The sequence below is a fragment of the Maniola jurtina genome, chromosome 11 (genome assembly GCF_905333055.1).
Source record: "Maniola jurtina chromosome 11, ilManJurt1.1, whole genome shotgun sequence".
Taxonomy (NCBI): Eukaryota; Metazoa; Arthropoda; class Insecta; order Lepidoptera; family Nymphalidae; genus Maniola; species Maniola jurtina.
In genome coordinates this window covers 11,661,617-11,688,346 of record NC_060039.1, presented here as the reverse complement: position 1 = coordinate 11,688,346, position 26,730 = coordinate 11,661,617, and the positions used below count along the sequence as shown (strand labels likewise).

Genomic DNA, 26,730 nt, shown 5'->3' with positions numbered 1-26,730 from the left:
TATCGTAGTTACATAGCTTTTTGTCATATACATATATTGTCGTAGTCGAAACTTACAATGCAACGTGGCATCTTATGTGAGCGATTTTGTTTTTAAACTCTAGTTATAATTAGGATGATACCTATGTCAAAAATAAATTATTCCTTAGGAGTTTTTTTCCTCTCTCGTCTGGCTTTACAAAGTCAAGTTTGTAGTTATTTGTAACAAGTTAGTTAAACTATACAAGTATGGACCCCGTCTGTGCCGGCGCTCGCCGACATACGCACGGCACCCCCTTAGAGCGCTTTCCAGTCAGTTTTAACAAAAAAATACACTCAGCTAACACCAACACAGACGAAGTCCTAGGAGTTATTAGAGATTCTTTCAAGATCCACGTCCGCTGTTTGTTTTAAGTTTGCCAACCATTTTAAATTATCGATTCAATTGAAAAAATAAGTTAAATTACCTCAAATGTTTATGATGTCTCATCTATGTATTTCATTCAAGTTGCCCATAAGCGAGCGTTTACGTTTGATAAAAAGTCGCTGATTTGACTAGCAGTCATCATCCCTATTTACAGCTCATCCCTAAACCGCACATGACTTTTGATCTCAATATTATTTATACTTTCTAGTAAGTGATCATCGTATTTCATCAAATGAGGCCTTATGTCTTGCAATAGTGATGTATACTCTTTCGGCTGCAAAGCTATGACTCTGCTAGTGCTGTGCCGGTTTCGACTGAGGTACAGTCGAAGTGACGGGTAGCTAGTGATGTGCTCGTGTTGGCAGAGACTGCGGTCGGTGAGGCAGTTCACTTTGCCGAAGTTCATGTTTTTCCTTAGATTCTGGGAAAATAATAACGAAGAAATTAGTATCAGCCTATTGTCATCTACACCACAAGTGTCAGCAGATTTTTTTTTAGTTACAAATTGGCCCTTAGTGATGATGCAGTCTAATGTGGTAAGGTCCGGCATAGTACCAAAACGCTAAATCATTTCATGGTAGTTAGTACGACCTTGCCGTGGCTAGTAACCGTTCAACCGGCAAAGCTGTGCCGCCAAGCGATTAAGCGTTCTGGTACGAAACGACAAGGAGTATGGGGTTTTATAAAAACCTTCCACACAGCTGCCAAATCAGCTCGCTTCCATCTTAGACTGCATCATCACTTACCAGGTGAAATCGCAGTCAAGGGCTAGCTTGTAATCGATACAATAAATAAACCGGTCAAGTGCGAGTCGCACTCGCACAAGAAGGGTTCTGTACCATCGTATAAGATACACTTTTATGTAGAACACTATAAGTTAATAACGGACTGCGCCATGTTTCCGTTTTCGGATTTTTCCCTTCACTTGTGCTATAAGACCCTACCTACCTGCCAAATTTCATGATTATAGATCAACGTTAAGTACCCTATAGGTTTCTTGACAGACAGACAATGACATGATGCTATAAGGGTTCCTTTTTTCCTTTTGAGGTACAGAACCCTAAAAATAGATTGATAATTACATAACCACTCCTTTGTTTTGCGCAATCGGATAAAATCCTTTTAAAGATGCAATGAATCTACTCACAATAGCAAGGATAGCGAAATCTGGATATCTCTCATAGCAATGGTAACATCTTGGTGAGTGGAAGTACACAAGCCAGGGTTTCTTGTTCCTGTAAACAAAATATCGAATGAAGGGAATATTGTAACAGATCATAATAAACATCTCAACCAATCACCGGTCAACTATTAAGCACTCATCTGTAGGTTTCAAAAAAAAAATCTGTACAATTAAAAATCTATTGGTGCAAGACTCATTAAAATCGGCTACGCGTTTTTCTTTAGAGCGCCACAATGAATTACTACAATCCAATACCAATAACCATTTGCTTGTAGTTTTGTGATTTTGTGTTTTTCAAACTCGCAATGTATAGCGCGTGCAAAACTCCGCGGTACCTATCTACGCAACGTTCATTGACCTCTAACTTTTATCAGATGTTTTATTTGCAATACATTGGATTTTTTTTGAAATACAGGTTTTTTAAAATCTCGTTTTTTATATTTTACTCATATATTTCATGTATTTTATTTTATTTATATTTATTAAACTTATACAATATACAGGGCATTATTGTTAGATTCAGCGCCACAAAAACCACAGTCGGTTTCACGGGGCACTGTTAACTTTTAACTTATTATAGTTACTCCTTCGCGTTGCGCAGTCGTGTAAAAAATTTATCTTACCTGCTTGGGTTTAATTCTTCGGCGATGACAGTACTAGTGAAAGTCTGCCAGTTCAGTCGGACTGTGTCGTCAATAAAGCTCAGAGCCCACTCCATGATGTATGGAGCTTGCGATAGTTGCTCCAAGTTTGTACTGGAAGTATGTATGTTTATGTAAGCTTATTTTAATCCATACTAATATTACGAATACGAAAGTTTGTCTGTCTGTCTGTGTGCTACCTTTTCACGGCCCAACAGCTTAACGGATTCTGACGAAATTTGGTACAGGGTTAGCTTATATCCCGGGGACGGACATAGGCTACTTTTATCCCGGAAAATCAAAGAGTTCCCACGGGATTCCTAAAAACCCATCCGCTTAACCGATTTTATGAAAGGTACCAAACCAAGGTAGCTTGCGTCTCTGTTATTGACATAGGCAAATTTTTATCCCGGAAAATCAAACAGTTCCCACGGGATCTTTAAAAACCCAAATCCACTCGGACGAAGCCGCGGGCATCCTCTAGTATGTATTATTTATGAGTTTTTCCTTTTGAGGTACGGAACCCTAAAAATACTCATGGTCATTTGTATGAAAATTCATCTATTTCTATTTGAGTGGTATACTTACGTAAAGAACGGCTTGGAGTCAACCAGATAGAGGCGCGCAGTGGGCTTGCGTATGTTGCTACAAAACCCACCTGCCTGCTTTGGGCACGACAAAACGCCTACGCGTATTGAATCTAGCGGTCGGAGCTGCAAATAAAGTAATAATATTTGTAGTAATAATGTTAACTATACTCGATCCACGGAAAGAATTTACTATAGGGCTCTCTCTGTTACGTAATTCCATACAAATGATATACACAAAAATAGCAGTGGGCGTTAACCATTTAAGGCACCAACCAATCTCAAACTATGTTTTCGAATTGAATTACGAATGTTTTTGAAAACGTTTTCGAATTGAATTTCGAATGTTGTTTTGAAAACATTTTCGTATTGAATTTCGAATGTTTTTTGAAAACATGTTTGTGATTGGTTCGTGAGTCGTGAAATAAAATGACGCCCATTGAGATTTTTGTCGCTGTCTGTATGGGATCACATAACAGAGAGAGCGCTATACTAACTTCATTCCGTGAATAGAGTATAGTTTCAAATAGTGCAGTCAGCCTCGATAGCTCAACGGTTGAGGACCGGACTGAATTCCGAAAGGTCGGCGGTTCAAACCCCACCCGTTGCACTATTATCGTACCCACTCCTGGCGCAAGCTTTACGCTTAATTGGAGGGGAAAGGGTGGTATTAGTCGTTATTAGCATGACTAATATTCTTTAAAAAAAATGGCGGGGTACTATTCTCAGTTAAAACGCATAGTAAGACAGTATATCAAAAGCCATAGTTACCCTCTTAGCGATAAGCCTGAACTCATGTCGGAGTTCGTCGCAGAAGCGGCCGCATGTCCCGGGCAAGTACGCTACGAGCCATACGTGCTCGCGATTCGACACGTCCATGATTTCCAACGCACGCTCTTCCGTTATTTCAAGCTCTGCAAGAAATTTACATTGGCAATAACTATTTTTTTTCTCCCCGGAAGTTCTGGTGAGTTTATGCAACTCATATGGGAGAGCCCATATGAGTTGCATAAACTCACCAGAACTCTCCCGTTTAAGTCAGGTATAAAAACTTTGTAAAACTCCCCCCAAAAACTCACCCTTCATTCATTCATCATCCTTCATTCTTACTCATTAGAACTCTGCCATATGTGAGTTCTAGTGACTTTAAATGTTACTTTAAAGGCACTCTCTTGTATAAGTTGTATAAAGTATAAACTCACCAGAAAGGTCTTATATGAGTTTTATAAAGCACAAACTCACCAGAACTCTCGCGTATAAGTTGTATAAACTCCAGCATCTCATCCTTGCTGACGTGTCCGTTATATGTGTGTCTGTTTGTTCCGTTCTGCAGCAAAACCACAGGCTGGTTGCGAGCAACCAGGCGACAATATTCATCCGTTGTGAGGCTACATGACATTATGCCAAACTGAAATAGAATTCAAATTCTAATTATTTTTATTCAATTAGACTTTTGCAAGGCAACAACCGATAACAAACGGACGCGCGCTATGATTAGCTAAAATATTTTCGCGCCATTCAAAAATAAGATTTCTGCGCAGGTACATCGGCGTAACTTATAAAAGTGGTAGTAATGTGGTAACTCTGAGCAAACTGAAGGAAACTTACACTAATTCCAGTATCAGCCAGTTCTAAGCACAGTTCAGTGAATGTGCCAAGCAGATGGTCCCACGACACCTGGTACGGTGCCACTAATAATACCCACGACGACATCTCTGGAACAAGAGTAAAATGTACCACAAAGAAGATAGCTATATCTTGAAACTTGTATTCATGGTACTCCGAAGAGAAAAATCTGATAGTGTGATTGAGGAACGTGTAGCGCCATCTAGTTTATTTGTTGTAAGTTGTCGGGACGTAGATGATCTTTCGTGTGTGTTTTGTACCTACTGGCAAATGCATGTATGGCGCTTGCGTAGCCTAATTTGACCTATACTTCGATTGTAGTTGGCACAAATGAAACAATGCTATCACTCTTACCTCCGTCCAATATCTTCTGTAGTTCAGACGCGGACAGTGTATGCAAGGCTCGCGCCTGGGCGGCTTGTCTTAGCAAGTGTTTCGTGGGCGCGGCAAATAAGCGCTGGTAAGCCCCGCCCACTTTGAGCACCGCCCACGTGGGCGCTTCCTCCACCTGCAGAGACGCGCATAGCTCCTCGTCTTCCTCACAGTCGACTTCACCTGCAATCAGAAGTAAACATTTGTTTCCCAACAGCCTGGTTTAGCCTAGTCCCTTTATGACTGAGTTTCACAGCTTCCGATTTCGTGTAAGTACAAAGTTTCGTACCCTCACCACCTGGGTGCCTGGTAATCTTTTGTTCCACGCACACGCAAACCGTGGAACCAACTCCCTACGGCGGTGTTCTCACTAGATTACAACATGGGGTTATTCAAGCAACGCATTAGCGGTTTCTTTGGTACTGCAAACGTTCATAGGCGGCGGTAATCACTTAACATCAGGTGACCCACCTGACTCATTTGCTCGCTATTTTTTTTATTAAATACAAGTTATTTAGTAATCATGAACGCTAAAATTGACTTTTATTTCGTGCTTACCAAAATTCATTTCAGGCATAGTCATCACCAATTGATGTAATAAAAGTTTATCTACGCCTTTCTTAGAGAAGAACAAGACCCATGGAGTTTCTTCTCCATTCCTGAGGTTGTTTCTGATCTTCTGTAATCAAAGGAAAAATCATTTGTAGAATTAGCGTTATTTAGCGAGTGGTAATTTTACATTTCAATGAAGCAGCAATCTAGAATCAACCAATATCAAATGAGCTCGTTGACTATCATTCAGTGTTAGACACTGAGATAGCAAATCCTGCAAGAGTATCAATAATAACTGTATAACAAATATAAATTAATAATTTATAACACCCCCGACAAGTGAAGGTTACAGTAACTAGAAAAGAGCTGATAACTTTCAAACGGTTGAACCGATTTTCTTGGATTATAGCTAAGAACACTCTCGATCAAGCCACCTTTCAAACAAAAACAACATTAAGCTGAGTTCGGGCCTTTTCGTTGGCACAATACATAGTAGGTACACAACACAATGTTTAAGTTAAGTTAGTTTTTAAGTTTTATATTTTAAGTTTTATTTATTTTTTCTTTAAGTTTTATATTTTAAGCGTAAGTGTTTATATTACCTGTGTGTTGGTTCAATGAATAAATTTAATTCTATTCTATTCTATTCTAATAAATCTAAATTCAAACCGGTTCATTAGTTTAGGAGCTACGATGCCACAGACAGATACACAGATACACACGTCAAACTTATAACACCCCTCTTTTTGGGTCGGGGGTTAAAAAACTCCTAAGAATCTGAACGAGATTTAGATCTGGGAACCCACCTCATTATCATACCCAGAAATTCCTACCATTTTGTGATTAATGGAAAGGGCTTACGACTCTCAGCAATAAGGAGCAGTAAGAGAGAAAACTAACCTTTAAATTTTCGAAGCTGATTCTCTCTACTTTCGGTAGCAAATCCACGATTTCCTTCAGAATGGTTTTCTCATCGACGCTCGTCAGTTCCTTCTGAGTGTTTCTGTGTTTGAACACTATGGTGGTTTCTGGATCTTTTGTAAGTCCGTCCCGTACGTTGCTTGCCTTCACTACAGTGGCTAGATGATTCTGGAAAATTTTATTGAGTTAAAGCCATATCTGCTTCGTTGGTTTAGTGGTTAACTAGTTTGGCTGGGGATCATGATGCCCCAGTTTCCAGTTTCGGGTCAAAAAAGTGTTATTTTGTTTAAATAACTTAGCTGCGTAAAAAGTTTAAAAGTCGCTTAGCGCACTATGGAGCGAGCTTTGTTGAGTATTACTCTCAGGGAACTAGGAAATTTGCAGAAGAACAAAAGCGACCAACATTGCTTAAAGGATTAGCAAGCTGAAGTGGCAATGGGCAGGTCATGTCTGTCGAAGAACCGACGGCCGATGGGGAAGACGTATTCTGGAGTGGAGACCGCGTACCGGTAAGCGCAGTGTGGGACAAACTCCAGCCCGCTGGACCGATGACCTGAAGGTGGCGGGGAGCGGGTGGATGAGGAAGGCGGAGGACCGTGTTTGGCGGCGCGCTCTTGGAAAGACCTATGTCCAGAAGTGGACATATGGAATGGAATAGAATGGAAACTCTCAGGGATAAAATTCGGAACGAGGAAATTGGCACAGCAAAAGCGACCAACATAGCTCAAAGGATTAGCAAGCTGAAGTGGCAATGGGTAGGTCATGTCTATCATAGAACCGACAGTCGATGCAGTTGCTAGGAGCGCGCCCGAGCAGTCAAGTGCTGTCACAGTCCGCAATGAGATGATGATGATAATGATACTCACGAGATGGTAAGCCAGTCGGGTAAGGGAGATGTCGTTAAAACTGTCCTCATCCACTACATACACAACAGGTTTGTCCGTGTTTTTTAGCACTTGAGTAACCGTCGGTACATGAACTCTGCTTCTAATAAACTTCATTACGAACTCTTCTAAGGCCTCCATGGTGTGTGCACCGTTGTAGTAAATGTAGTTGCCTTTCTTACCCTGAAATAATAAGGGCAATAATTAAACAATCAAAATTGTTTTTAATGTTAGAATTTTTATAATTCCGATACAAGTTAGCCCTTGACTGCAATCTCACTTGGTGGTAAATGATGATGCAGTCTAAGATGGAAACGGGATAACCTGGAAGTGGTATGGCAGTTTTCATTGAAGCCCTTTGTTTTCTGGTGTCTATACGGTGTGTATAGAATGTAACTCCAACTGCTAGAATGGCGATATCTCAGGAATGGTGATTCTTAGAAAAAAAAAGTATAAGACAATTTTTGTAGATAATGTAGATAGTCTAGAATTTTTGCCTTCCCTATTTATTGATAGAACTTACGGTTTACGTGAAAACTCCAAAAACCGAAAATTCTTTAACCTTGAATAACTTTTTTAGCAGACATGGGATCGATGGAGACTTTGATGTTTTGGTGTACCCAAGGTCTCCACCAATATTTAGCTCTGTCGGAGACTTCGTCTGTGCTGGCGTTTGCTGGCGCACGTATTGTGCCTTTTTAACCTCCGACCCAAAAAGAGGGGTGTTATAAGTTTGACGTGTGTATCTGTGTCTGTGTATCTGTCTGTGGCACCGTAGCGCCTAAACTAATGAACCGATTTTAATTTAGTTTTTTTTGTTTGAAAGGTGGCTTGATCGAGAGTGTTCTTAGCTATAATCCAAGAAAATCGGTTCAGCCGTTTGAAAGTTATCAGCTCTTTTCTAGTTACTGTAAGTTGTAACCTTCAGTTGTCGGGGGTGTTATAAATTTTTAATTTACACTTGTTGAAGTGTTTTTTTGTTAGAAGTGGCCCGGTTTTTGTGTTCTGCTGGTGTTTATTGGTGGTGGAACTGACTGGGAAGCGCTCTAAAGGAGCGCCGCGTGTATGTCGGCGGGCGCCGGCACAGACGAAGTCCATACTTATACATATAGTTTCCCTAACTTGTAAATAATTACAAAGTTGACATTGGCTAATAAGTGTAAAGCCAGACGAGAGAGAAAAAAAAGATCTGTCGGATATTGTAAAATAAAAGTTATAAAAACTTACGTTCGGATAGAATAACAACGTTGGATAGCTACCAATCCTCATATTGTTGTAGCAAAATGAGTTATAATATTTGCAGTTGACAGCACCCACTTTAATCTGAAAGAAATTGAAACAGTAAACACTTTATTTTCACATTTGTTTGCATCAGTATCTTTTTATCAAACGTCAAAACACGCGCTTAGTATGCGAGCTTCTATGAAATACTGGCATGTGACGTCACAATGATTTGACATAGTTTTTAGTTTAAAATGGTTAATAAATTTAAAACTAACGAAAGACTTGGATTTTATGTATTTTGGAAGACCCCCTATTTGATAAAATCACTGAGAAAGAATTTATTTTTGACATAGGCAAATACCGTATTGCTTTTGTCATAGTCTAACTCTTATAATTCTTCATCAGCCCAGCCCACTGGAGCCAGGAAGCAGGTAGATGGGGAAGGTGGAGCGCTGTTTGGTGTCGCACTCTTGAAAAGGCCTATGACCAGCAACATACCCATACAGGCTGATAGGAGTGGATTTAATAGCGTAGGTATCAATCATTTAATCATTTATTTTTCAATTCATTTACTTATATCACAAGTTTCAACATATTATCATAAAGAATACTTTTCATAAGCTTTGACATAAAATCAAGTTTAAAATCAACCTTTTTACAGTAAAATTTTATCAGAATCAGTTTATTCAAGAGTTTCAACATATTTATTATCATAAATTTGAATACTTTTCATAAGCTTCAACATAAAATCAAGTGTAAAATCGACCTTTTTACAGTAAAATTTTATCAGAATCAGTTATAGTCTATTCAACTGATTATATTATTTCACTCCGAGCGTTGGCTTCAGATGTATGCAGGAACTACATGGATCTTCGTTTCAGAGGACCATAATGACTCATATTAGAGGTAACCTGTACTCACAATTCCTTGATAAGTTTCAGCTAACTTCTTCCAGCCATCGGCCAAGTTCTGGCAAGGTGGGCAAAATGGAGAATAGAAGTTTACGAAATGTAAGCCCTCACTCAAAAACGCATCTGGAAACAATTTTTTTTTAATTGTAACAGAAAGTTGTAACAATAAAAAGAAAAAGTGGACAGAGAAGCACTTATATACTACTATAAAAGATTTCTACCAGTGACCCCTGGGAGTGCAAGTTATTTTTACGGTTCGGTTTAAAGGAACCCAAATAGGATCACTTCGTTATCTGTCTGTCTATGTTTGTTTTGTACTGAGCCACAAATTCACAGTTTTCGGATTTTTCCCTTTACTTGTGCTACCTGCCCATGATTCTAGGTCACCAGAAAGTACCCAATAGCTTTTGTTTCTCTTGACGGGTCTTGACAGCCATGACAGATAGAGAACGAAGTGATCCTATAAGGGATTCCTTTTTTTCTTTTGAGATAGAGAACCCTAAAAAAAGGGACTGACGGGTCAAATGGGTTTGAGGCATTGAGGAAAGGCCAAATTCGGTCACCCATCCACTTACCAGCCGAGGTCAACGTTGCTTAATCAGCGTGATTGATATGCGCTATCACAAGTCCAAACGCCCTTTGCTATTTTGCTAATAATTAGGAAACTACTGAATGGATATACATACTCGTATTACATACACACACACATAGATTTATTATCTAACACATTATTCTCCGATAGTAAGAAAAAGATATTAAAATATCATTTTAAGGTCAATGATCGAGCTTTTTTGCTTAACACTTGAGTGATACTCACAAAAACTCCCTCCAGACAATGTTTCTACAAACGGGTCATCGTGATAAAGGCCATTATAGTACAAGTTGTTGTACTCCCTCTGAGAATGGTAGTCATATTTCCTAGTGTATGACTGCTGTGAGCCGTACAGGTCATATTTGTGTCTCTTCTCAGGGTCCTTGAGAGTTTCGTACGCTTCTGTGATTTCTAGAAACCTCTTTTGTTCGGCTGCGTTCTAGAACAAAAAGATTCCCTTTTCTCCTCAAACTCAGGTAAAGTAGTAAGAACTATACTTATAATTAGTTGTATTATAACCTGAGGTATAGGATTATAGTCCTCTATGCAGAGTCTGCGTGGAGGTAGATGAAACATCGACAGCACGTGCAGCTAAACTACCCCTGCACGTGCGTCGATGTTTCTGTACAGGGGCGTGGCAGAAAGGTCACTCTTGATTCTCCTATGAATCTCCTTTCTGATGTGATCACGTAAAGAAACTCCATCTATCATGTAGAGAAACTCTCTACATCGGCTGCTGAGTGACCCTGAACTTTCTTATGAAGCCCATAGCTAGCAAAAATTCGAGCATAGACATATTACTTTTGAAAGGAAAAAATCAATATTTTCTTCATATAGCATACAAAAATAATTTAATCCTTATCACTTACTTAACCATACAAAATTGCTTTATAAGTTTTTAATAGGAAAAGCGTGAAATCACAAACTTGCATAAATAATCTGCTTTCTGTGCAGGTATAACTTGTACTTGTTTCTCTGAACAATAAACAATTGATTTATTTATGTTTATTGGATGAAATTAATATGGCACATTCTGCAATTTTTTACCACAGCAAATAGGTACATAGATATTATATTATATCCTCATTGAGTAATCTAATGTATCCATGTGATAATGTAATTTAATTTGCATTAGATTCATAGCATGTAAACCTCACAGTTGGTCAAGTCCAAGCCACCCACACAAGTACCACCCACTTTGTTTCAACACATTAAATTGTAGACACTTCTAATATTTCTAACGTTAACTTATCTATATATACTTTTTTAACTACTTTACTCTTTACATTCTTTTTAAATTCATTATATGCACATTGCACACCCTTAACCACAATCACGCCTGATGGAAAGTGATGATATGTGTCCGATGGGACACGTTTACCTAAAAGATGCCTATTCACTCTTGTAACCGACTTCCAAAAAGGAGGTGGTTCTCTATTCAGCCAGTTTAAAAAAAATATTGTACACTGATTTTTTCGAGGTTTCTGGACCTATTTGCAATTTTTTTTTAAATAGTAGAAGTATCTGTGGTGGTCTCATAAAAATTTTAAGCTCCTTTTTGTTTCTCTGGAACAGAATCCTAAAAACAATTTTTATCGATCTATCTATGTCTATCTACTAAATGCATACTTACAGGATTTTTATCAGGGTGTAGTTTCACAGCTAGTTTCTTGTATGCTTGACGTATTTCTTGGGTAGAGGCAGTTTTGGATACACCCAATATCTGATAATATGTTGCACTGCTCAGGTTTACCGTTGAAATTAATATGACGAAGAGCAGAGAAATTAAGAGAAGTTTTATCCTGAAAAGTAGATAACATAATATAATATCCTCATGATTGAATTCCTACAGTACCCAATCCTATGGAGACTAACCAACAAAGCAGAATATAAGTATTAGAGTTCACAATATTGACACTGGTTCCCTGGGAACAGGGACAGGTCCTAATGTGGGGTACAACATGTGTTGACCTATTAGCCCTATGTCATATAAGGCAGACAACATTATGACTGGGAGCCACAATAGAAATGGCTGAAACCATAGGGGCTGGGATTGTGGAATCTGTGCTAAAAAAATATGAGATATATCACTGCAGTTAATAGCCTCACCTGATGGCAGAAAGCTTAATTTCGCGCAAAGGATCAGCCTGGCTGTCTAAAAGGGTTAGCCCGCTTCCATCTTTGACTGCATCATCACTTACCACCAGCTAAGATTGCAATCAAGGGCTAACTTGTATATATGAATAAAAATATTAAAAAAATACTTAGGTGAGTTTTATTCTAACATTTTTGATTAAAAAAAGTTCACAAGTTTTGTGCAAACTTATTCCTCATTACTAAAGGTTATTGACCCTTTTCAATGATAACAGAGTGGTAGTTCTTGTGATAATAATTCGGTGGGTTCCCAGATCCTTCCGCATAAACCAAAAGGAAAGGGTTGAAAAATATCTCAGCAGTAAAAATACAATGCAGAATTCAGTAAAACTACGTTTTGTAACTGTTTCTAATTTCTAACCAAAAACATTCAAATAACTGTGTTTAATATAATAATTGTAAGCTGTTCATGAGCATCTATATTTTCTATACATTATAACATGATTATTACTTACATCTTGCTAATAACAGCTATTATATTTTGCCTTGCACCACAACCTACACTTCTTCCAATGTACCAAACTATTATTTAACTATAAATTATGAAATAAAATATTAATTAATATATGTCTAACTAATCGCAAGCGTATTATTTTTCAGAGAACTGATTATAAAATGTTATAAAACTATTTTGAGATTACTTTCGTATTATTAAATAACTTTAAAAACAAGCCGGGTGTAATTTGTAAATGCAAAGTGCCGTAGGTATCACCATATAATATTGTAGTCTTTGGGTATCACGTAGGTATATACCACGGTATATACGGGCCCACGGGGCGCGGGGGACTTCGAGCCAGTGGGACTTCTCTTCTGCCAAGTGTCATCTGTCATACTGTCAAGGTGATTGACGTTTTCCGGGTTGCCATTTTTGCGAAAAAAAAATTTGTAAATATTAAACAAAATAAAAGTATAATTATATATTTTAGGGTGTATATTTCATATGTATAGGTATAGGTATTTTCTAGATCCCTTTAATTGTGTTGTCTTTGTGCTGTTGTAGATGATTAACTCAATCCTTTTATTGCAAAATGTAATCTTGAATCTTGTATCGCCAATTTTTAAACTTCCATTCTACACGACATTGGCGAAGTGCATTTGCTGGTGTGGTACTACTAGAAGCCATTATAGTGGATAAATAAAAAGAAACTCATTTTTTAACACGTTTAATGTTGACAACCTAGGGCGCACGGCAGTGTGCCACCAAGTTCACGATAAAGTTATTATAGATTTACATAGTCACCATTACTTAGCCATAAATTATTATTCTAGGAGAATAATTTAGGTAGGTAAGTATAGTAAACGTAGTAAGACTGTAAATATCATATAACTACATATAGATGTATAAAACTCGTTAATGGTGATATTTAGATGGTTCGTTCGGAATTTACTCAAGTGATTGTGTTTGTCACTTTTGGTTAGTTTTGTGTTCAGGCATTTTATTTCGGGTGAAAGATGCCCAATGAAATAGTACAGAAATTATCAAAAAATTAACCATCTGATAACACCATAATATAAGCTATTTTTAATTTCAATGAAATTTTCACCCCATTTAATTAAATTGTACAAATACCTAGGCATAAATCATCAATCAACTTCGAATTAAATCCGCAATATCTTCCCTTGAAAAGGTAGTAAGTGATCTTTATTCAATTAATTCTATTATTATTTTAGTAAGTAATTTTTCAAACCAATCAAAATATGTATTAGGATTTTATTGGGATTTGGGACTTATCATAGTGGTGGGATTACGTAATAGATCAATATCTGTCGTGAATAGTTTTAGGAAGTTCAGTGGGTTGTAAGAAAACTCATAACTTTTTTATAAATAAAACTTAAAAACAAAAGTTATTGTTGCAAAACATTACTGTAATGGTTACGTATGATTTGTTACCAATTTTTTTATTCCATTACAACTTAGCTCTTGACTGCGATGTCACCTGGTGGTAAGTGATGATGCAGTCCAAAGTGAAAGGGAGAAACTTGGAAGGGGTATGACAGTTTTCACCATACCTTTTATTGATTTCCCAGTAACTAGAGTCGTAACTAGCCAAAGCCTCCTACGAGACCACAACAGAAACAGTTTAGAAATTATAAATTTCCCAAATTGCACCTGCCGGGAATCGAACCTCGGACCTCCCAATTATAAAACCACAGAGTTTGCCATTCCACCAGGGAGCTCGTCAAAAATGTCATAGTGGAATAAAAAAAAACGAGTTTATTAGAACACAATAAGATAGTTTTTTTTTTTATATGAATAACTTTATCATTAAAATGATGATAATTATTACTCTATCGTTGCTTTTTATTAGATTAGGAAAAATTTACAATATCAGCTCATTTTATATGTATTACGATGATAAATTTTTAATATTTTCAGGAAAAATGTGACTATTGACTTTTTTTCTTAAAACAAAACTTAAACTAAAGTAGTTAGATAGGTACCTATCTACTTAAAAAACTCAAGTCTTAAAACACCTTCATGCAACTTAGCTAGATACTTATCTATTCAATATAAATACATAATTTTTAGTATAAAGATATAAATTTGTTATATAATATTATATCACAGTAAAATATATCGGTTAAGACAGAGTTGTACTCGCTTATATTAATAATATTAGTATAGGTAAAGATTATTTTTTATATATTGATTAAAGTAATGATACATACTTCATAATACTTACCAATTAATAAAGACCTACTCTAAAGGTTTTTAATTCATTCAAATTGCATAAATATTCGAGCTTTACAATAAAAGTATAAGTATTTATCTGAATAAATATATGTTGAGGACAGGACTTTATGTTTCACAGCTAAAATATCACTGAATTATTTATTTTTTATATTCATATACCTAATCCAATTATGTTACAATCAGTGCCACTAACACCACAGTTTATGAGTGTATTGTGTAAATTTTAAATGTAAAGACACAAATAACATTATCATTATTTTGATTTATATATTTTCCGTCTTAATGTATAATAAGCCATTATCCTAAGGATGACTAGCATAAACACTAATATACTTATATTTATCCAAAAATGTTCTTGTTTAAAACTAAACTCAGAGATGATTTCCTTTGGATATCTGAAAACAAAAAGAAAGTTATTTACATAAAATGAAGAAAGTACAATATTATGCTCTTAAAGAGGTTTAATTTTTTGTCGCTAAGATAGGCTACACCAATTAGCACTATAATAGTTGACTCATCCGGCGCGTCGTCCCGTTCTTTATAAGGTTAGGTCTTGAATAGCCAAGGCCCTAGGTCTCAGGTTGAGATCTATAGAGCGCACTTTGACTTTGCTCAGATTTAAGATTAAGATAAAACGAGACAGATGTATGTGAGAGATATACCTGTGTCTCGTTTTTACTCTGTCCTAAGTCTAAGCAAAGTCAGAGTGCGCTCTATAGATCTCACCCTGAGTGTCCTGTGATAGTCTCTATGGCACGCCTTAGTAGGTTTTTACTTGTTTAGGAACTTTTAGGGATTTTGGAAAACTTGTCTATGTCGCCGTTAGTAAATTGTTGTCCTAAGTTTGAAACATGAAATCTGCTGTTATTAAAAAAACTTTATAGTAGAGAAGTACTCACCTCAGGTGGCAATATAAGATTTTATCAGGACACGCCAGTGGGGGGCGATTGTAAGCATAGACGGAGAGTGCGAGAGCCTCAAACGCGTACTTGAGGAAAGAAATGTAAGAGATGACTTGCATCGCGGGGTGCATATGCGTTGGAATCACTAGAAAACCGGCAAAGACTAGCATAGCGCACGTGGTTATTGCCCCTAAAAATGTGCCATTCTGAAAGAAATAAATATAAACATTATATTATTGCAACAAGAACATAAAGTTGAAAAACTTGCGCATTTAACACGAAAATTTACTGTCAATTGTACTTCCTGAATAAATGATTATTTAATTTAGCAAGATTTTGTTCTAAAGTAACATGTAAACAGTTTGGGAAAACTGTTTCGTGTCTGTCTATTTTCAGTAAATACACAAATGTAAATATGATTTTTAGTTGTATCAAACTCGATACATAATATTCTCAATTTTTGTCTATCTTGCCTGCCATGTTTGAAATGCTATAATTTATTATGATTGAAAACTCCAATGACTTTCATTTAACTTAGCCCGATTAATATATTGGGAGCTTTGAGGAAACCCATGAACATACATTCAAGTACAAACACTTTAAAACATATACAAACTAAAAACGAGTATTATAAGTCCATCCTAAAAAGATAACCCTTCGGTAAAGCAGGTATATTCGAGTAATATTTAAGTATACTTACAACAGCAGTGACGCAGGAACCGATGAGATTTCCAATAGCGTCTGCGACGAGTGTGACGTTAGCCAATACCAGCACAAACATGGCGAAACGGGACATTTCTATTGGCTGCCCCGTTAGCACGTACGATGGAGTGGAATATATTATACTATATGAGATCTGGAAAATAAGAGAGTAGAAAATCATCATTGTCTTTATGATTTTGTAGTTCTTCTTAATAAGAACTTAGCTTACTACACTACCGTGCATGTAGAGTGTCAATATGCTTATGCGAATATGTTGATCTTTTTTATTTCTGTTTCTTTATATTTCTATTTTTTCATTTTCTCTTCTAAGAATTGTTATTCTGTAAATTCTGTAAATTAGTTTGTGCATGATTTTTCCTTTTTTTATAGGTTCGCGCTTAACTAACTTTATATTGCATTTCTCACTAAGTGGGTCGTAAGCGATGATGCAGTCTTAGGAGGGTAAAAATAAGAACGCGCTATTTTCTTTTTGAAGAACTTTGCCGAGGTTAGAGCCGAGTAACTTTTACTGTTATTATTTTCATTATTCAGTATTGCCTATCTTAGTACATGCTCGTATTTGTTCTGTCTAATCCTAACCAACTTTTCTAAAAGAAATCAAGTTTTACCTGTAAGGGTATACTGGTTAGGAGTATCGCAGCGTAGTAAGTTTTGAGATTGTACCAGTTGTTAAAATTTTCTTTTTTTAGCACTGGCAGCTCATCTGGAACTAAAAAAGAACCTAAGTTTTAGTTGCTATCGGGTAGAAAGAACGCCACAGCTTACATCCTAGGTCACTAGAAACGAACTGTAAAGTTATCTATCCGGCTCTACATAAATTCTTTGATAACCGATGTGTTCCAAATTCGATCCCAGACTGGACAAATATTTTCGTAACCCAGTAAAGTAAGTAGAAGTTACATTTCGTAAATACCACAGACCTGCACTGAATTACGCACTACGCAGGTTGGAAGTCTTTTTCCTGACTTTGATTTTATAGACGTATTTCTGGTTCTTTATTTGCATTCATGTGTTACATCATAAAAAATATTATAATATTCTTCTATAGATCTCTCTATTCCATATTTTTAAATTGTTATTTCATCGTGAAGAGGTACTCTGAGCACGACTCTACTTATTAGAACTTGGCTGGACACACTAGCGTTTCTTGAACTGGTTTAGGTCTCTACACTAATCAGGGTTGGCAAAAAGGGATGTTTTTTAAAGAAAATAACTACTGTTTAGTAAAACAACGTTAGTACATGTTTTAAATGTAAAACTGATTTTTTTAAATATTTAATTATTATTGTATTAAACAGTCTTAAAACCCCTTGTTGTTAATTGGAGCGATCACCCGCTGATTTGAGCCCGCTTTGAGAATTTTTTACTTACATTTAAGTACACCGGGCATGAGCGAGGTGTACGTGAGGTAGGCAGTGGAGACTATGAGGTAGCCGAGGTTACTGAACGTCTTCGAGGCGTCGCTGCCGGCTCGCTCGAACAGCAGTCCTAGGAGGACACCTATTACTAGGTGCAGTAATACTTTGAGATGTGTCACCGTCTGAAAGGAGGCCAATATCTTAACTATTATGCTGAGATCGATAGAGCGCACTTTGACTTTGCTCAGACTTAAGACACTGCTAAAACGAGACAGCGTTATATCGCTGGCATGAATCTGTCTCGTTTTAACTAAAACTTAAGTCTAAGCAAAGTCAAAATGCACTCTATGGATTTCAACCTTAATCACTAGGCTGTCACCGCTTTTAAAAATCTATGTAGTTTGGGAACTTTGCGAGAAAGTTTACTGAACTAAGATCTATAGAGCGTACTTTGACTTTGCTCAGACTCAAGACACAGGTAAAACGAGAGATGGCTCTCACATAAATCTGTCTCGTAAAGCCAGAGAAAAGTTAATGTCTGCTCCTTACAGCCTAGACTGCCAGTCTAGGTAATAGGTAGGTACTCACCCAATCTCTATACTGTTGAATAGCACACCGTCGCAACAGCACACTGAACTTGTACAACTCGTGAGGCTTGTTGATGACTATCACCATTTTGCCGCAGGAGAACTTGGGCTCTTCTGCGATCACAGCTATTGTCTTTTCAGTGGCGTAGTTCCGACTGCATTTAGCTGCTAGTAACTCGTTGAAATTACCGTACTCGCCGTTTGCTATTTCTAATACTGGAAGTAAAAGAAATAAATATTATAACATAATAAGTACTTAGATTATTCTATTGTCAAATGAAAATCCATAGTATCCATATTCCATACTTCTCAGATGCAATGTTGGAATGAGATCCCTCCTCTTTCCAGCTCTTAGTGTCAGTTTTAAATAGATTTACTATTATCTAATCTTATCATTATATCAAAAATCAACTGAATTAAAAAATGAATGGGGCGGCAAACCTTTTAGGTCCATTGGGTGCCTAAAATACCTGCACCACTTCGCTGACAATTCGCTAATTCAGTGATTGTCACTGAATGAAAGCTACCAAGCTCATTTGAATGTTCATCATCCTTCGTTCAGCATCCATGAAGCTATGAATATGAAATATCACCTTTATATCGCTCAATGAAGCAGCAATGTAAAACCAATGTCACATGAGTTTGACAGCTTTCATTTAGTGATTCACATTGAGTTCATTCAGTGATGATCACTCAGTCAGCTAGTCACTCCGCTGAGTAATCAGGTATTATTTTGTACGTACCATAATCCGCAGGGTTGTGGTACATGGGACACTGGAGACCAACTGATGCAAGGTACGGAACCGTGTCTGCGCTCGACCCATTGTAAATGTTTAGTCCGTTGGCCAGGATGTAAACCTGAATATTAAATGAATTGATTAGTAAAAGGCTATAGGTATACACTTGCAAATTGATGATAAATCATGACCAGCACTAAAAGATTTGCACGACGACTTTTAGCTTACCTACCTACCCAGGTAGGTACTGTATAAAAAAATGGCAAGGTCGTAACTCGTATCCACGTGCAGGTGATAACTGACTATAAAAAAACTTCCCGCTATTCAATTCCTCATCTTCTAAATCGTAAGATTGCCTGGCAGAGATCGTTACTAAGCAATAAGGCACCTTTTGTATTCTATTTCTTTTTTAGGGTTCTGTACCCAAAATGTGCCAATGGGGCCCTGTTAATAACTAAACCTTTGCTGTCTGCCCGTCTGTCTGTCTGTCTACTTTTAGGGGCTGAATCTCGTAAACCATTATAGATAGAGAGTTGTCACAGAGTCTGTATTTCTATTACCGCTTGTTTATAACAACAAGTGTAACAAACGCTATCACCGTTGCTTCTGCGCAAGTTCAAAGACTTGTTTTTACCTGTACTATTATTCTAAATATACAAATGCACGTACTTGATCGAACAAATTGTAAACAGAGGCCGTGGGCTGGTGTATGGTGCAGATCACAGTTCTGCCGGCTCGCGCCAAGTTCTTCAGCATTTCCATGCACTGCGCTGACGTCATACTGTCCAGTCCTCTGCAATTAATATTAAATTAATTTTATCTATTAACTATTTACGTACGGGGTTCGGGAGCTGGACTGTAAGAGAACTAGAGGTTCGTAAGAGTTAACCCTTCGTAAGAGTTTGAGTATCGGCATCGAATGTCTGTCGAATTTTCGACAATGGACACAATGCGTGCGCTAGGAAAGAGCTTGGCCTAGGGCACTGCCGTGCGCCTCGATCGCATCCAATGAGATGATATTTTACAAGAGCTACAGGAGGAGGCGTCAATGCCGCTAAAGCCATAAGTGATAGGTACAGAATACCTACTAATGGAATACATTTTTATTTTTGGAAAGGCAAATGAACTTCAGCCGAATCGAGATTTGCCGAGTTTCTTGCTGGTTTATCTCGGTGGGAACGGTATTCCGAACCAGTGGTAGATTATTTTGACTATTCAAAAGTACTTACTTGTAAAAGTTTAATTGAATAAATATATTTTGAATTGAATTGAATCAATCTCATCGAAGGAATGCTGATGTTCTCAACAGAGGTCACACCCGTGCAGACTTTTATCAGTATCGGAAAATGCATTCCTTGTGCCCTTTCTAACACATCGCTTATCTGAATACGTTAGGCACTTACGTTGTCGGTTCATCCAGGAACAGCACCGGTGGGTTATCCAGGAGCTCTACCGCTATTGAGACTCTCTTCCTCTGCCCACCTGACAGGTTGCAGCACCGCGTGCTTTCGGTTCCAGTCAACCCCAAGTTCTCCAACACTTCCCTTATCTGAAGACAGTAGTTCAAAATTAACCAGATGAGAGAGAGATCCAGGGTCGCAGATACCCAAAGATAGTAGAGTATCCTATGGTTATATACTTTAGACTTTTGGAGAATGTAAATGGCGGTACAGGACCGCAAGCACTGGTGAGTGGCGAGAGTTGGAACCTTTGTTGCTATACCTACACATACTTTTTTGATGCAAATCGACTAATTGCCTATAAATAAAAGATTTAAAAAAAATATTTGACTAACTAAAATATTGCGAACTTTGCAACAAAGGCTATTTAATTCATTTAATATGTAGTTATTATAAATTAAAGTTATTCATCATTATTTCAACAGATTCTGCATGTTTATAGTCATGTTAAACAAAAGACGATCTTATCGCTTTATCACGTTTTTTTTACCAATGCAAATGGGAAAATCAACCTACCTCGTCTTTATTTACACACTGGACCACAAAAATCAAATTGATGTAAGGTGTTTATGAAGGTTTATGTAGGTATGTACTTACAACGGTATTCTTTAACTTGGTTGTCAATGTATTCCCCAGTTTCAAGTCAGCCGCAAACTGCATCAACTCGGCGACCGTGAACAGTGGGTTAAGCCTATCGTCCTGCAGGATGTAGCTGGTCTGCTTGCGGTAATCTTTCTGGGTGTCCTTGTTTTTGCCCAGTTCGCACACCATGTCTCCTGCGTGGATGACCCCTTTGACGCCCTCTGTCCTGGAACAAACATGACTATTTCTATCTGCATCGTCTCATTGCTGAAGGTCGTAACTCGCTCCATTCATCGCAGAAGCTCCAGATTCGGATAGAACAAGAAATACAAGGAACCACTAGCTTAATTCGCTATACCTATTAGGGCAAAATAGCGTTTTAGCGGATTGTATTCCTTAGATACTGATATCATCAGCAAAAGCAACGTAACGCCTACTTCTATGCAACATTTGGAAATCGGTTCAAAGCTTGACCAGGCTTTACACAAAGTAACCAAACTAAGCTAAAAAACAGTACCTAATAGCCTAGTTGTTAAGATGCCGGGGGTCCATGGTTCGTCCCCGCCCGGTCACGCAATTATCTACCACTTCTAACTTTTCGGATTTAGGTATGTGCGTGAATTTGAAGTAGGTACATATTATGGGTAAGATAATTAAGTATAGTTTTAAAAATGATGGGGTTTTTAAGAGATGATAATAATAAGTGATGGGCTGTCAGGGCCGTCCGCACAAGATTCGACCAATGCAGCGATAATAATAATAATTTAGGTAGTTAGATAGGTACCCACTAGGAAATAATTAGCGTAGTAATATCTGAGGTCATTAAACTCGACATATTATTATTTCAGGCACATGTTTAATAAAAAATTCGCGAATGATTAGGCACTTAGGTAGGCACCTATAACCTTTGGCAACAAAAAGTTTCTAACATTATAATAAAGTTCAACTTTTTATGTAAGGTAGATTGTTAGTGCATACCGTACGTGAAGCGAGGTTGATTAAAAAAAAAAATTAGGCAAATATTTTCCTTAACTCTCGTAGACGCTTAATTAAAGAAAAAACCTTACTTAATAACTAATAAGTAATGGTTATTCCAAGGTTTTTAGGGTTCCGTACCTCAAAAGGAAAAACAGAACCCTCATAGGATCACTTTGTTGTCTGTCTGTCTGTCCGTCCGTCCGTCCGTCCGTCGTGTCTGTCAAGAAACCTAAGGAAACCTATAGGGTACTTCCCGTTAACCTAGAATCATGAAATTTGGCAGGTAGGTAGGTCTTATAGCACAAGTACAGGAATAAATCTGAAAACCGCGAATTCGTGGTTACATCATTAAAAAAAATTAAAATGTGTTTCAATTTTCAAAGTAAGATAACTATACCAAGTGGGGTATCATATGAAAGGGCTTTACTTTTACATTCTAAAACAGATTTTATTTATTTTTATGTATGATAGTTTTTGATTTATCGTGCAAAATGTTGGAAAAAATACCCGAGTACGGAACCCTGTTGATAAGCATAGGCATATTATAGCGTGCGTCGTTCAAACATCGACGCATTTCACATGGGGTAGCGAAATGTCGACCGTATACCTACCATAATATTATAATAATTATATGCTTTTAAGTTTTAGCAAAGGTATACATAGGTATATAAATGCGTCAATAGTTTATTTATTATACCTATACAAACCGCCCGCAAATAGGTATTAGATACATCCGCATCAATCAGTGTACTGAAGCTGAAAATATATTTGTCACTTGTTTCGCTATCGCGTGCGAAAGCATCAAGATCTTTATTTATTAACCCCCGACCCAAAAAAGAGGGGTGTTATAAGTTTGACGTGTGTATCTGTGTGTCTGTGTATCTGTGTATCTGTGTATCTGTCTGTGGCATCGTAGCGCCTAAACGAATGAACCGATTTTAATTTAGTTTTTTTGTTTGAAAGGTGGCTTGATCGAGAGTGTTCTTAGCTATAATCTAAAAAAATTGGTTCAGCCGTTTAAGAGTTATCAGCTCTTTTCTAGTTTTCTTGTAGAAAAGAAGGTTAAATAACCGTTAGGTTCATAATATTATGTCAATAGACAAATGTCAAGCTGTCAAGATAGACGTTGCCTAAATACATAATTATTTATTTGAAAATGATGTTTTGTAAAACTCAGATACTTTGGATCGTCGGGGGTGTTATAAATTTTTAATTTACACTTGTCTTTATTTATTTAGAGCTCTTTACAAATCCTTAACAGTAAAGTACGATAACAACTGCATTAGTTTCAAAACTGTATTGCAGTTGTTAACGCCCACTTCCAGATTTACAATAATTAGGTACTCGAAAGGAAAAATAACAATTTATAACAATATTAAAAATCAGTAAGTACATGCTATGTTAAATTAATATGTGAGTTTGTGTGTGTGTGTGTGATCAAAAAACATAACAGCTAGTGTTTCTTATTTCTTACTATCCTGCGTCTGTGACTCTACTGGGTTGGAATGCAAATTCTAGATTCTAGACGAGAAGAGAGCCGGTGAGAAATTCAGCAGTTGCTCTTTTCAAATCATAAAAAGTTAAGTACATTATGTAACAATGCAACTATACCATTTTGTGGGCAACTGAAAGCTCAACCGGTTGCTTATACGCAACTAAATGTCACTAAGAGATTCATCAATTTTGTTTATTAGCCTCGACTTGTATGTATCGATATTATGTGTGTTTTACTTTTTACACCATTTTTAAATTAATGGGATTAATGACAAATCAAAAAATCGGGGGGCAAAAAAGGTGCCTTTTCACAGAAGTGGAGCTGACCGGAGATGTGTGTTTTTGATCAATCAGATGATTCAGAGATTACATGATAAAATTGTCGCATTAGTACAAATTTTTGCTCCATTAACTAATAATAACCCGATTGTTCTATTGAAAGAAAGAAAGGAAACGTTTATTTTGTAAATTGTGCCACACATCACCAGTAATACGTACTTGCTTATTCCGATTCCCTCCACTTGAGCAATGCCTCAAGCAGAAGAAGCAATACCTATTGAACATACATCAATGTATTGAACACGTCTTCGCTCCGATTTGCTGTAGTGGAAACGCATCCTAAGAACTTACATTTTATATAATAAAAGTACTTGAGAAAAATGAACTCACGAGAACCCAGTGAGAGCGTTTAGGAGCGAGGTTTTCCCCGCGCCCGAAGGACCCATGATGGCAGTGAGCTGGCCGGTTTTGAACAAACCTGACACGTTCCGGAGGATCGTTTTTTTACCTACAACAAAAACAAGCCGAGTTTAATAATCGGAGTCGGGAGTAAAAAACTAGCCAAGTGCGAGTCAGACTCGCGCACCGAGGGTTCCGTACTCGGGTATTTTTTCCGACATTTTGCACGATAAATCAAAAACTATTATGCATAAAAATAAATAAAAATCTGCTTTAGAATGTACAGGTAAAGCCCTTTCATATGATACGGGCCCGTTATAGTTATCATACTTTGAAAATTGGGAATACTAATTTTTTTTTTTTTTTTTATGCTCTATAGGTAAGCGCTTGACCACAATCACACCTGATGGAAAGTGATGATGTGGTCTAAGATGGGACGCGTTTACCTAGAAGGTGCCTATTCACTCTTGTTTTAAAGATACCCGGATTGTAATTGGTAGGAAACACAGATCGCGGAAGAGTATTCCAAACCTTATTATTAGGTGTTATTATTTTACTTTTTTGTGATGTAACCACAAATTCACGGTTTTCGGACTTTTTTCTTTACTTGTGCTATAAGACCTACCTACCAGCCAAATTTCATGATTCTAGGTCAACGGGAAATACGCTATAGGTTTTCTTGACAGACACGACAGACGGGCACACGGACAGACAGACAGACATCAAAGTGATCATATAAGGGTTCCGTTTTTGCTTTTATGTTACGGAACCCTAAAAACAAATAAAGAACTGTGTACGTTTTTGTAATAAGCTCCCAGAAGATATATTGAAGATGTCTCTCAACAAGTTCAAAGTTTTCATAAAACGAAAACTGATTGAAAAATCCTATTAAGTACAATGTAAGGGATTACTTAAATGATAAGAAAGCTTCGGTATGAGTAGCTCAACAGCTTTGATTCTTCTAATTAGTTTAAGTTATTTTATCAAGTGGTGATAATAAAAAAATACCCGACTGAGTTTGGTGTGGGCTCTTCTCAGACCTTGGCGCGTTTGAAACCCTCGTAGCTTTAGTTTTAAGTTTACGTAGCTAATTTTATCACCATTTCATTATTATCTTACAATTATTTACTTATGTACAATGTATAAGTTCAATAAAGGACTTCGTCTGTGTTGGTGTTAGCTGGCGGGCGTGCTCTGCCTTTTTGGAGTGTTTTTTTTTTTTGTTAAAACTGCCTGGAAAGCGCTCTAAGGGGGTGCCGTGCGTATGTCGGCGAGCGCCGGCACAGACGGGGTCCATACTCCATACTTGTATAGTTTAACTAACTTGTTACAAATAACTACAAACTTGACATTGGCTTATCTTTGTAAAGCCAGACGAGAGAGAAAAAAAAAAGTTCATTAAAAAAAAATTAAAAAAAAAATCTAACTAATGACAATCAAAAAGTGTACCTACAATGTTTTGTACAATGTACAATGTACCTATTTTGAATAAATATTATTATTATTTGACTTTGAACTTAGTATAGGTATGACTATATCTGTTTCCCACGACTTCGTTCGCCTGGATACAGCCAGGAGTTAGGACTTAGACATACCTACCTATCTAGGTCCTACCTACTTTAGTAATGAGAATATTATGTAAATGGTCGATTTTCTATTAGATGCAGGTTTCGAAAGAGCAATCTTAAAATGGCTAGAACATCAGGTTTTAGGAATGTGGCAGGTAATAGGTACTTATACATTATTTAGATACTAGTTGATGCCCGCTACTTCGTCCGCGTGGATTTAGGTTCTTTAAACACTGGAAACTTTAATTTTTCCAGGATAAAACGTAGGCTATGTCCGTCCCCGGGATGTAAGCTAATACTGTACGTCATCGAAATCGGTCAAACTGTTGGGCCGTGAAAAGCTAGCAGACAGACAGATGGACAGACCACAAATTCACGATTTTCGGATTTATTAGAACTTTGTTCTAAGCTGTTTTCTACGGGATCCATAGAGAAATATAAAAGAACGTGTCGGTCTATCTAATACGAAATTTAGAGGCAAAGTGGTACAGGTTATATTTTAATTGCAGTTGCAGTAGTTTGAGGTCATAATCGTAAGCACTATTAAGGTCATTATTAACATATCTCTCATAAATTAACTTTGATAAGACCTTTTAGCTATAAATAAAAATACCTTCCTCGTCATTAATTCTTGTAGTAATTTAAGGATAAAACTACATTACCGTAGTACCGGATTTTGCTAAGGGTCACTGGTAGAGATCTCTTATACATAGAGATAGGTAGAGAGTTAGAGACTCTTATACATAGAGATAAGTGCTTCCCTGACCACTTTTTCTTTCTTTTTCTCTTTTTTGCTTCAACTTTCTGGTACTCATACTTCATAAATAAATAAAATAAATAAACATTAGACGTATCCCGAATAGTGTGGCCAGTCGATTTGTCGAATGCTGAACTATCGTAGCCCGAAATCGAATCC

The 26,730-nt window shown here is 37.1% G+C and overlaps 1 protein-coding gene across 1 annotated transcript in view; it reads right to left on the bottom strand.

Annotated features, from left to right (window-relative positions):
* Window positions 1-296: 296 nt before the first annotated feature.
* The window catches only part of LOC123869280 (dnaJ homolog subfamily C member 10-like), a 42,312-nt gene continuing 15,878 nt past the window's right edge, over window positions 297-26,730 (bottom strand). The window contains exons 2-26 of the mRNA XM_045912125.1: window positions 24,238-24,355; window positions 21,112-21,322; window positions 20,458-20,603; window positions 19,724-19,847; window positions 19,061-19,175; window positions 18,319-18,533; window positions 17,744-17,912; window positions 16,981-17,081; window positions 16,350-16,505; window positions 15,647-15,855; window positions 11,532-11,700; window positions 10,124-10,337; window positions 9,317-9,429; window positions 8,399-8,494; window positions 7,154-7,354; window positions 6,267-6,455; window positions 5,373-5,493; window positions 4,797-4,997; window positions 4,425-4,531; window positions 4,059-4,224; window positions 3,588-3,730; window positions 2,818-2,942; window positions 2,212-2,343; window positions 1,553-1,640; window positions 297-826 (exon numbers count right to left, since the gene is read on the bottom strand). Of these exons, the coding sequence (XP_045768081.1) occupies window positions 554-826; window positions 1,553-1,640; window positions 2,212-2,343; window positions 2,818-2,942; window positions 3,588-3,730; window positions 4,059-4,224; window positions 4,425-4,531; window positions 4,797-4,997; window positions 5,373-5,493; window positions 6,267-6,455; window positions 7,154-7,354; window positions 8,399-8,494; window positions 9,317-9,429; window positions 10,124-10,337; window positions 11,532-11,700; window positions 15,647-15,855; window positions 16,350-16,505; window positions 16,981-17,081; window positions 17,744-17,912; window positions 18,319-18,533; window positions 19,061-19,175; window positions 19,724-19,847; window positions 20,458-20,603; window positions 21,112-21,322; window positions 24,238-24,355 (3,902 nt within the window). The 3' untranslated portion in view covers window positions 297-553. The remainder of the gene's footprint in view (window positions 827-1,552; window positions 1,641-2,211; window positions 2,344-2,817; window positions 2,943-3,587; window positions 3,731-4,058; window positions 4,225-4,424; window positions 4,532-4,796; window positions 4,998-5,372; window positions 5,494-6,266; window positions 6,456-7,153; window positions 7,355-8,398; window positions 8,495-9,316; window positions 9,430-10,123; window positions 10,338-11,531; window positions 11,701-15,646; window positions 15,856-16,349; window positions 16,506-16,980; window positions 17,082-17,743; window positions 17,913-18,318; window positions 18,534-19,060; window positions 19,176-19,723; window positions 19,848-20,457; window positions 20,604-21,111; window positions 21,323-24,237; window positions 24,356-26,730) is intronic.